Source organism: Schistocerca americana, chromosome 2, assembly GCF_021461395.2.
Source record: "Schistocerca americana isolate TAMUIC-IGC-003095 chromosome 2, iqSchAmer2.1, whole genome shotgun sequence".
Taxonomy (NCBI): Eukaryota; Metazoa; Arthropoda; class Insecta; order Orthoptera; family Acrididae; genus Schistocerca; species Schistocerca americana.
The window spans coordinates 257,160,179-257,173,109 of NC_060120.1; the positions used below are offsets into that span (position 1 = coordinate 257,160,179).

A 12,931-nucleotide genomic window follows, 5' to 3' on the forward strand; every position below is an offset into this window, starting at 1 on the left:
TCCAAAGCATAGAGATTTCAGACGTTGAATAAAATTGGTTGAGTTGGATGTATGATGTTCACATTTGTCCACATGATGGCTAAGAATAGAAGCAAGATATATGGATATATTATAAGTAGAAGTGGAAAAACTGCTGAAGATTGGATGAAGGTGTGTTGCAGGTTTATGAACCTTGGGGAAACCATACAACCTGGGTGATACTGTCACCCTGGGATGAAGTTTTTTAATGTATCATCAGGTAAGGAGCTCTTCCTAATAAATGAGATGATCATCCATTTTATCTGGTCTGTAGAATCACCCTGTAGTTTACAATATGCAGAATCCTCCAAAAAACAAGTCATTTTTGCCAAATAATCTTCATGAGAGAGAAGAACAGTGGCACTTTCATTATTAGCAGGAAGAACTAAAAGATTCTTATTTCCCTCAATAATTCCCTTCTCGTGCATGCACAGTGTTCTGTTCCTTGGATATAAAAGGGCATCATCTCTGATGTTACTTCAATTCCAGCGTGATTGTGCACCTGAAATCTCATCTGAAGGTGGCGACCAATTGGACTGTCAAAATATCGTGTCATCAGGTCAATGAAATCTGGCTGTATATATGTGAAGAGCATCAACAGAATGCACATATATTGATGAAACATTCATTCATTCCTATTTTACTTCTTTTTTCATAATAATTACAAATTATCTAAAACTGCTAATTAGTGCTCACATTGTGAAAGATTTTTTCACTTCTGTACATTAAGTAATCTTTGTAAAATGAGCATGAAGGGGGGCATGTTTGTTAGAGTAGACTTGAAGTATATTGCCTTTTAATAGGGGTTTTCATGAAGAATTCCATATTACTGTCTGAAACGTGAATTTAAACAAATTAAGTTTATACTTTCTGTATCAGAATTTTGAGTACATCACAATACAATCAGAAACGACGGGCCTGCAAAACTATTGGGCTATCATACAATGCAAGCTTTCACACCTGTTACCGACATCACATAAACTTACAAGCTAATAGGCTGTGTTCCATATATATAAAGCTTTGTCCTAATGTTTTCTCTCCAGCTGCAGGAGACATCTTCAGAGGTGAAGCAGAGAACTGCAAACAGAACTCGAGGGAGTGCTGAATGTACGGGCAGTGTACAGGGCACCACAGTCCATCACGTGATGTCAGCTGCGAGACTCCCTCTAGTAACCCCAACATTCTCGATTGAAAGTAATTGATCATCGTTCTTATGTTGCAACATTGCCATCCAAATTTTATCTAATTTAGTACTTTCCTCTTTTCTTTAGAGAAGCTGTTGAGGTTTGTAAACACCATAATAATTTTAACAGAAAAGAGGAAGATGTCAAATTAGATAAAATTTGGATGTCAACATTACAATGTAAGAATGACAATTGATTACTTTCAATTGAGGATGTTGGCCTTACCAGAGATAATCTTGTAGCCAACATCATGTGGTGAACTTTGGTGGCCTCTAAACTGCCTGTATGTTCAGTGCTCCCTTGAGTTCTGGTTGCAGTTTGCCACTTTACCTCTGAAGATGTCTCATTGTTGGAGAAGAAATACATTGACCACAGCCTATTAGCCTGGAAGTTTTATGCAACATTGGGTTATGTTTTAACAGTATTGACTTTCATAAATTTATGAAATAATATACAAAAAAGGATAAATAAATTTGAATGTATTAACACAGTAAACCATTTCTGTAGCTAAATGGTTAACATCACTGCCTTTGGCATGGAAGGACCTGGGTTCAATTCCCAGTACTTTTTCAACTTTCTTGAGACCAGATTAGGAACTGCTTGAATAAAGAAGCAGCAGCATCAGCAGGATTCATTTACTGGCAATAACAATTGGAGAGATTGGCGACATGCTGATTATGAGTCCCACGATCATAGATTGCTCCTTGTACAGCCTTGTAGATAGCAGTCGGCCATTCAGAACAGGTCTAAAGCGTAATCCATGAGGGATGTTGACATCAATACAGTTTACATCAGGAGTGCTACAAGCATGCTAGTAGAGGCAGCCTGTTACATTTCTCTGTGTCTAGGGATGTTACAACATTAACAATTTCTCATACGGGATCATTAGTGAAGAGTAGTAAAGTATAAAAAACAACCATCATTTTTCTGGCTGAACGCTAAGGTTCTCACAAAGAACTGTAGCTGAAATGCAAATTATGTCAGAGCTCTATCAGCATCACAACTAATCTGTTACTGTAATAAGACTCTGACAGAATGTACACATACCGTACATTGATGGTTAGATGGCGAGCTCCAAACCTCTGACATACACCAAAAATGGACAAGGGTCATTCTAAAAATGAAGAATGCTTTCATCTGACAAGCCACGTAATTCTGTCCCCACCTGTGCCATCTTGTCAAAGACCTTCCTAATCTTTGACATCAGTATGACACTAACAGGGAGCAGGAACAGTTGTTTATTGTTTGTTAGTGTGGTTTTAAAATGCATGAAAAAATTAGTGATCCCACAAAGTGTGAGGCTAGTTGTATAAAACAGATCCTGACTTCAAAAAAAGCCTAACCTGTCAAAATATACAGGCAGATGAGCAAAGTTTGTAGAAATGTGATGAGGGAAGCTTCAATTTAGAAGATGGTGTACCATGTTTTATAGCAGACAAAGGTATATTCATGATGATGAATGATAGAGGATTGAGGAAAAAATTCAACAGGCTAGATGTTTCGCTATTGATGGTCTCAGTTTGTGCTTTCATAAAATTTCATGATTGCTTGTCAAATTGTTGGTTGTGATTTGGGCTATAGAACAGTGTGTGCCAGGTGGGTTCCTTGACTTTTGACAGATGAACACAAAAAATGATGAACGGGAATTGCACTGACCTTTCTCATTTGGCATTACAAGGATAGTGAACAGTTTTTGAACCACATTGTTACTGGTGACGATATCTGATTTTCATGTAAAAGTCCATAAAGGAAGCAAAAGTCAATGGAATGATCCTCAAAAAATCAAGAAAAGCCAAACAAATTGTGAGTAGCAGAAAGGTTCTGGCCACAGTGTTCTGGGTAAAAGTATAACCTACTTATTGACTTTTTGCCTAGAGGAGAGACTGTAAGTACAGCAGCCTACTGTCAGGCCCTTCATAGATTGGATTGTGCCTTCAAAACAAATGACATAGATTCTTGTCCAGCGACATTGTGCTTCTCTACAGTAATGCTTGCCCACATTCTGCTGCTTTGAAGGAGGATTCGCAATGGCATTTTATGTGGGAAGTTTTTGAAGATCTGCCTTTGCCTTAGAACCCAGAATTACCTCCAAATTGAAGTCTGTCTGTTTTTCTTTCTAACTCAATGAGGATATTAGTTACTATTCAACAACTACAGCACTACAAAAGATCTTTAAATTTGAATGATGATTAAATAGAAAAATAGCTAATATATCAAAATTTCTTGTAAAAAAGTTTTCTTGCATTATCTGGAATCAATATGTCTGGACAAACAAATGTTCTTTACTTTTAGAAAGACCCTCATGTTAGTCAACTCAGGAGCTGCTGAGAACCAGCAGTGGTTGTAAAAAACCGGTATTGTCTACTGAATCTTCCTGCAGTTATTTTGCAAGAGGTTGAAGTTATATTCAGTGAGCTCCTAAGGAAACATACGTATTAGTTTGCACATTTCCTATGAGGAGATAGCTTTGTGATACTGGGGGCTGCAGTTTTGTGGTTTCCATTGGAACCATGTGTATTTTTCAAACTCAGATCACAGCCAATTATTATGTGGCTTACTGAGATTCACAAGCTTGTCCTAAGGTACGGATGATATTCTGTAACAAGGATGTAATTTCTGAGATGGCAGTGTGATGCGCAGCGGTCAATCTGTTTTGGAAAAACTTAATGAACATTTGGATAAACTTAAGCATCTCTCCAGGCCCTTCTGCTCTCCATCTTGACTGTTATTGAGAATGAGTATTAATCCTCAGAAATCAAATCAAATTTTCTCCACCCTCTACACAGATACAAACAGCTTCTGCACGTCACAATTGGTAAAGAATTCTACCACAAAGGACTCATCTGTTTTATGCATCTATTTGACAACTGACTATTTCTAAAAACCATTATGTATTAATCAACTCTGTTGTCTTCCTTTCTTTCTTTATTTTCCAACAAGGTCATTAGACACAAAGCACAAGTTCAGACTGGACAGTTATGGGGGAGGAAATCAGTCATACTCTTTTCAAAAGAACCATCCAGATATTCACTTAAAGAGATTTAGGAGAACTATTAAAAACTTAAATCTCGATACTCACACAAAGATTTCAATGGGGCCACTCCTGAATGCAAGTCCATCACCTTTATGTTATCTTGCTCAATACAACACTCTCTCTCTCTCTCTCTCTCTCTCTCTCTCTCTCTCTCTCTCTCTCTGTGTGTGTGTGTGTGTGTGTGTGTGTGTGTGTTTTCATTATAGTATTGTCACAACTGTTGGGATTGAGGCCTCATTTGTGGTAGCTAATGTTAAAATGAGTACTTATTCAAACATGTCTGAACAATGGAAAATCCAGGATGGAATAATGACCATATTATGGAAAGGATAGATTGCTACTCACCATGTACTGAAGACATTGAGTCATAGACAGGCACAGCAAAAATTCTGCCGAACAAGTGAGCTTTCAGCCAAAAGGCCTTCTTCTAAAGTGGACAGTGGTTGTGTGTATGAGAGTTGTGCTTGTGTGAATTGTATGTTTTGCTACTTTAGAAGAAGGCCTTTTGGCCAAAAGTTCACTTGTTTAGCAGTCTTTTTGATGTGCCTGTCTGTGACTCAATATCTCTGCCATATGATGAGTTTCAATCTGCCTTTTCATAATATTGTCATTATTCTAACTTGTTTCTTGTATTATATAAGGTGACTCTTAAAAATGTACAATGGATTCTTTTACAATCACAATATTTTGCAGCCATTGTGAAAACTGTGATTGCTACATGGGACCATTAATTTTCCTTTCTTTACCGATTGCCTAACAAATCAATTATATAACAAGGAATTACTGCACACAGAGATTCTAGCTATAAAGGTGATTAATATTTCAATAAAATTATTGCAGCCTTGAAAAATTATCACAGTATTGGAAGTATACATGATATCAAAGAAAGAATTCCATATTTTGAAAGGTGGTAGTATGGACCAAAACAAGACAAAATGTCCTGTAAACATGGACTCTAAAGTGCTTTCCTTAAGAGCTATGAATACTTATAAGTCTCCTCTACTGCAAGCTCTTCATTGCGATAACTACCTACAAAATATATGCTCTGCACTTACTCATAACTGTGAATATGGTTTAACTTAACGACACTAAATTTCTAACAGCTGTAATCTCTTTGATTTTCCAAGCAATTTGTTGTTCTCTCATTGGTATCTGGTGTTCTGCTTGTGGTCTGCATCTTCCCAACACAATACTGCAATGTTGTAACTTGAAGTCTTCAACAGATGTTCCCTAGATTGGCAGCCTTGCTTGCCAGGTTCTGTACTTATGCCTGGGTGGTGCCTGGAGTTCTGTCTCCCAACCGCTCCAGATCTAGTGTTCCCTCTTTGATCTGCGCCCGTGAGGTACTCTTCCTCACTGTTGCAAGTGTTCCCTATTCCACCTGCCTGGGTGGTGCCTGGAGTTCTGTCTGCCAACAGCTCCAGATCTAGTGTTCCCTCTTTGATCTGCGCCCGTGAGGTACTCTTCCTCACTGCTGCAAGTGTTCCCTATTCCACCTGTGCCTATTGTGATAGTATACCATGGCAGTTGCTGCATCATGGGATTTTGTATTCATTCTGTGACCATGAGGTGCCTTCTCTGCAGTCTCACAATACTATAAGCATGGTGGTGTCAGTCTCCCAGTGTTCCATATTCCTAGCTGCAGTAATGAACCTCAGAAACTGCAGTAACAACATCAAAAACCTGAGACCTTAAGCATTGTGCTTCACAGGAGCAAAACTAATACAGAACACCAGATGGCAGTCTCCACCACAAGAGGCATGCTGCAGTGGGAGTGGACATAATATGGAACTCCAGCAGCAGCATGAGATTACAGGGAATGCGCCTTGTGGGTGCGGACTGAATATGGAACACCAGAAGACTGACACCACTACAATAGGAAGCCTTAGTGGGTGTGGACAGCATAGTGGGTGCCTGCAGCAGCACAAGACCAGGGAATGCACCTCGTGGTCGCCGACCAAGTATGGAACACCAGGAGGCAGCCACCACAATTGGAGACAGCAGCAGTGGACTTAGACGGAATAGAAAAGATCTGGAGCAGCATGTAAATTCACGTGGTGAGTGCGTACTGAATATGGAACACTAGGAGACAGAAAATGCTGCAAGAGATAGCCATAGTGGCACAGATGGCATAGGGAATGCCTACAGTGATGCAAGACTGCAGAAAACGCACCTCACAGGCATGGCCCAATTACGGAACACCATGATGCAGCCACTGTGACAAGAGGCTGCCACAGTGGATGTGAACAAAAAGGGAACACCTGCAATGGTGTGGAAGCATACCTCGCGGGCATGGACTGAAGAGGGAATGCCCCATCCAGAGCAGACAGTAGACGTAACTCCAGGCACTGCCCAGGAATAAAGATTAGACCCACTCAACCATGCAGACTGTCTCAGGGAACGTCTATGAAGATTTTGAGTTGCAACATTGAAATATCGTGTTAAGATGACGCAGACCACTGGCAGAACACGAGACCTCGACGAGATGAGAACACCAACAGGTGCTAACTGCATGCTGTATTCGTGGACAGTAACAGAGGAATGTGTCCTCATTTGTTTGTGGTGTTTATTTATTTATTTCTGCTCTGTTGCTCCAGTAAACAGAAGAATTGCATGGATTGGAGTGAGTCCTTTTTTTTAATTAAAAATTAAAATATTGTAACCATACTTGTGGACAGTAACTAAATATGCTAATAATTACAAATTGTAACATAACATGCATACAGGAAAAAATATGCCAATAGTTGCAGTCTTCGGCATTTACTGCAGTGGGACCGAAGTATAACATAATTAAATCGTAAATTACAGTTATTCCACATTGTAAGTTATAGAGTTATTAAAAAGTACATTATTAAGTGAAGCATAAAAATTTCAGTGATAAGGTAGGCTATAGTATTCATCTACAAAATTGTAATAATAAATATTACATATACTAGTGTTTAATACATTAACTGTACCTGGTGTGCGTTTTGATCAATGCATTTTAATTTACGTCCTCCTGAACTTTTGAGACCTATGAAACTGATTGTAGTGGGTTTTCTTAGCATTCAAAGTTAGACCATTGTAACTTGCGAGAGTTCAGTCAAGGTGTGTGTTACAAATAAACCACACACCTTTGTAGTAGTCGCCGATCTCCCGACTAGGTGAAATTTTCTTAAATCGTGATTCAGTACTAGTGTCTATTAAATCAGTATTCCAACAACTTGGGGCTACAATCTGAATTTATTGTACATTGCCTATATGTCAGACAAGAGATTAGTCATTAGCTTCTGTCTTTATGTGCAGCTGACATTCTGTTCAGACTCTGACATTCAACCACCTGAACAAAATGTTTTTCGTTATAGCTTGACGTATAAATGAACATGCACACACACACACACACACACACGCACACACACACACACATACACACATACACACAACTGTTTACATGTGTTGATTTATACATCAAGTTAGTATGGGATTTTCATATTAGTGAAATAGTTTTTTGATTGAAATTCTTAGCAATAAAATAGCAGAAAAGCCTGCACCCTCTCAAACTGAACCATTTTTGGAGATCAGAGAAAACATTATTGGCAGCTGTTGAAAGATCGTTGTCTGGTGTTTCAACTGCAAAGAGAGTAAATTTGCTGATAGCTTTGGTACATAGTGGAAGGTAATAATAAAAATAAGAAAGAACAAAGGGCCCAATACAGAATCTTGCAACAGCCCTGTATTTACTGTTCCCCAGTGAGGTGAAGTTATTGTATCATCTCCATGATTAAGTGATACCCTCTGTTTTCTATCAGTTAGGTACAATCTAAGACATATCCGTACTGCATCAATTAAGCCATGACGAGGATTTCATGGTTCACACAGTCGAAAGCTTTATTATATCTCAATATACCATCAGATGCCAGTCTATTGTTAAGTGCTTCTAAAACATTTTTGGCAAAGGAAAATATAGGGTCATCAGTTGATAGGCCTGTTTGGAAGCTGAAATGACAATGAGTAAGTGCCTTTTTGATGTTCAGGTCTTCAACAATTCTCCCATGCATCAGTTTCTCCAGAATTTTTGAGAAAAATGTTAAAAGGGAGATAGAGTGGTAGTTTGAAACAGCCCCCTTTCTTGAATAGTGGCTTCACAATGGCCTACTTCAGTCTGTCTGGAACAATACCTTGTAGAAGGGATTCATTAAATAGATGATGAAGTATTACACAAATAGCACTATCATGATGTTTAAGTACCCTTGTGGCAATGTTATCAAAGCCAGATGTATTTTTATTTTGCATTTTTGTGATGATCCTTTTCACCTCACTGACTGAAAGGGGCTCTGTGCATTTGTCTTATTTTGCGCAATCCAGTTCCTTTCACAAGGTTCATAGTGTCTTTGACGGAGCTCTTATAGCCTGTATTCTGAGCAACTGTTAGAAAATGATTGTTAAAGACACTTGCAACTGCATGTTTCTTTAACCATATTGACACCATGTCTTATTTCTGTGTTGGATTCTCTTTCACATTTCTTTTCCAGCTCCCTTTTAAGAACACTGCATATGGTTTTCATTTTGTCTATTTCATATTTAATAAATAAGGTTTTAGAGCACATTATGATTCTTTTCCAAATTTAACAATATGATCTATAGTGCCATTTTATTTGTGTATGATGCACTGGTGACAGTGGTCCCTCTAGGCATGTAATTATTGCTCCAAATTGATGCCTTTTTTGTCCCAAAAGAGAGTCAGCATAACCTTCCCTGATGATGGTTCTGTTTGAAACTTCTTTGGTTTTGGTGATGAGGAATGGCGCCATTCTTTGTTCGCTCTCTTCATTTCTGGTTGGTGGAAGTGAACCCATGTTTCGACCCCAGTAACGATTCTTGCAAGGAAGCCATCACCTTCTTGTTCAAAGCGCCAAAGAAGTTCTTCACAAGCATCAACACATCATTCTCTTGCTTCAGGAGTCAGCTGCCGTGGCACCCATCTTGCAGACACTTTGTGAAACTGGAGCACATTATGCACAGTGTGGTGTGCTGACCCATGAATAATCTGTAAACATGCTGCAATGTCATTCAGTGTCACTCGGCAGTTTTCCTTCACTATGGCTTCAACTGCTGCAATGTTCTGTGGAGTCACAACTCATTATGCCTGTCCTGGACAAGGAGCATCTTCCACTGAAGTCACACCATTTGTGAACTTTCTACTCTATTCATAGACTTGCTGCTGTGACAAATATGCATCACCATATTGAACCTTCATTCTTCGATGAATTTCAAAAGGTTTCACACCTTCACTACGCAAAAACCGGATAAGAGAATGCTGTTCTTCCCTGGTGCAAGTCGCAAGTGGGGCGGCCATCTTTATACTGATTCGACGGTATGTGTGCATCTGCACTGTGCTGCCACCTACAGGCCATTCTGCATGCTGTTTGTAGCACGCTTACCAACTTACAGCATAATGGCGTGAAACTTCAATTTTTTATTACAAATTTAAGGTTTTCATTTGACTCACCCTCGTACATAACATATTATTATTGTAGGTCTGTAACGGGAAAGAGATTATAGTAGTAGAGATACATTTCACGGTAGTGAAGAGGAACCAGCACTCATAACTCTTACGGTAAACATTTTAGTGCCCATGTTTACTGGACATGTTTGGCTTGTTTTGGTCCATGCTAGTGCCTCTCAAAATATATAACAGTTTTTTTAATATCTTGCATACAGCAAACATGTAGGGAAGTAAAGGCAAATAATAAAAATGTAGTATGCAATAACCATAAAAAAGGGAGAGAGGGTTATTTCATATAGCTGTGTGTACATATTCTGAAGATACATACGAATATACTGGCAGAGCAAATCCCATGGTAATAATGTAGTGAAATTTTTGTAACTTTTTGGTATCCCCATTGGCTCTAAGAATAATTGTGTCATAATGCCTTCAACAGAAACAGCTGTTAAGATAACACTGCAAAAGAGGAATCTCTTCTCTGCTCACCAAAGATGTGGAAAAAAGTGGTACTTTTTGTTGAAAAGGCATGAAAAGAAATAGAATCTGAATTTATAGACTGGTGATGACAACATACAAGTATAAGCTTTGTGTTAATCATTAGTACTAAGTATTTAAATTGTAAAGATGCTCCACTGTGCTGAATAAACATTCTTCTACTCCCACAGTAGCAAAATTTCTTATGTCTATCTCTCAAAACATACGAGAATAAATTCTAGTACACACAATGACTTTTAAAGTTATATTTAGTCTTTATTCTTTTCACAACTTCTGTAAAGAAAAAAAATTATTACAGGCACAGAGCTATCAACATCTATGTGCGTTCCTATTGCGATCTGTGGCTGCAGGATGAGAATGTTGGCCAGGAGATAATGATTGAAGATCTGACTGTAAGTAACTACTGGTTATAATTATCAGTGGCGTAGCTTTTACTGCACATTTTCTTTAATTTTAACTGTTGTGCCTTTCTGGATATACTAATTCACTTTTGTAAATTATTTTTTAACACATAACAGTAACTGCACTTAAAGTGTTAACTTGCTTAGGTCAGATGTGCCCTTGAGGCTACAATATGGTAGCATAATTGCTTCTCACGGACCACAGAAGTGTTATCGTGACAGAGGAATTATTTTTTTAGACAACATAGTTGTGTGGAGATAACAGCGATTGGTTTACTTATAATCAATTTTTCAAAATGACAGTCACAATCGGATTATTTATTTTCCGCCAACTGGTTTCCACCTGCGACGGGGTCATCTTCAGGGCAATTTACACCATTTGGACGCTTGCTGGAGTCGTCACCCTTCCCATGCACAGGCAGGGTGACAACTCCATGCCCTGAAGATGACCCCATTGCAGGTTGAAACAGGTTGGCGGCAAAATAAATAATGTGATTGTGACTGTCATTTTGAATAATTGATTAGAGGAATTATCTCTTACTACCACAGTGATTATTGTGTAAAGTAACACCCTTTCGACTGTAGGCTTTCTCGGCGCACTGTCAAATGGGGTGATTTCTGACCATTTTGAGGTTATTTGCACCATAGCTTGTATTGGTTATGTTGATTACGTTGTTTGTTATGGAAGTGTATGACAAATAATATATCCTAAAAACAGAAAGTTTGTGTGTACGTATACTTGCCTGAGACAGATAAATGAAGTTACATAATACAATGGAACACCTACAGCCATTCTTAAGATGTTACTTATTACATGGCTACCAGTTTTGTTACTTCAGTACATCATCTCCAGGCTTTAACTGACCCTGAGGGGGTTAACTCAAATCACATACTTGGTTCCATAAGTTCCAATATGGTGTGAGTTAACCCCCTCAGTGTCAGTTAAAGCATGAAGATGGTGTACTGAAGCACTGAAACTGGTTGACATATAATAAATAACATCATAAGGACAGCCGTAGGTGTTCCATTTTGTTACATAATTGAATGACGAAGTCCCTCAAACCCTCAGGAGGCTGTACATACAAAAACTTGATAAATGAAGTGTCCGAAATCACCCCATGGATTTAAATCCCTGTCTGCAGTTACAAAGTACATGGGAGTATTTCGGACATAAATTGATGTTTTCTTTTAAAATTCTACATTATTCTTATTTGATTTTAGTGACATTTAACACATTTCAAGGATGTTCATAATAACGAATAAGTGATAAAAGTTGAAATAACAAATTTTACTTATTTAAAGGTTTTATATATTCAAGGTTGGGTCTTATTTTCTATAGATTAAATTGCAAATTTTTGAAGATATAAATCAAAATATTAAAAACAGAAACAAAACAAAGACATTATACTACAAGATCAAAATCAGTTCACTTACTCAATATTCAGCATTAAGTTTCAAACGCTGGCCGTTAAGTTACGATGGCTTTAGAGTCAAAGCACATCTTTTCTAAAAATAAATGTCCTCTTCTCAACTGGCGTAGTACATACTCAGAGAACTTGTTCTTTTTGTATTGTGTCTTCAGCAAGGACATTGGGAAACACAAATACAAGGAAAATTTGATAATCTTTTATGTTGTCCATCTCAGTTCCATGAAAATACAATTTATTGCTGCAGTTGTTATGAGACATTCAGGTATAACAGTTGCCAAATAGGCTGTCTTATCAATGAGAGTATTTGTTGCTCACAGTTTGACTTGTACAAAGCTATTCACACCTTTTGGCACCATGTTGTAAAACTAGTTATGATTAATAACAAGGTGTGAGGTTTGAAAATGGGCGGGTCAGCCCAAAACAAGTAACCACTGCAGCAATAAATTGTATATTCTTACAACTGAGATGGACAAAATAAAAATTTATCAAGTTTTCCTCAATATTATACAGTTGCAGACCTACCATCCTGAAGCTGTATGCCTCGGATCAGCAAACACAAATACGTTTCTACTGTTGCTGTGTGGGCGCAAGAATTTCACACATACTTCCCTTGCACTAACATTTGTTGCCATTCCAACATACTGCCTCATATGCTCCTTGTTTCAAGATATGTGTTCATAATCAGCAGCAAAACTCCATTGGATAATGGGTTATTTTCACTTTCTCTACTGCTCAAAGCACTATCACATGTTTCTGCAGTGTTTTCGTAATCCTGGAAGCCATGGCCCATCATTGATTTCCCAGGAGGAATGTCTACTTTGTGGTAGCAGGAACTACCAGATTTAGTTGGAGGATAACAAATATCGTTGAGCATTTCTTAGAAA

At 38.1% G+C, this 12,931-nt stretch overlaps 1 protein-coding gene across 1 annotated transcript in view; it reads left to right on the forward strand.

The window, feature by feature from the left end:
* Positions 1 to 12,931, forward strand: part of LOC124595722 (ryanodine receptor) — a 690,379-nt gene that overhangs the window by 565,294 nt on the left and 112,154 nt on the right. Inside the window, exon 77 of the mRNA XM_047134588.1 lies at positions 10,515 to 10,608. Within this exon, the coding sequence (XP_046990544.1) occupies positions 10,515 to 10,608 (94 nt within the window). The remainder of the gene's footprint in view (positions 1 to 10,514; positions 10,609 to 12,931) is intronic.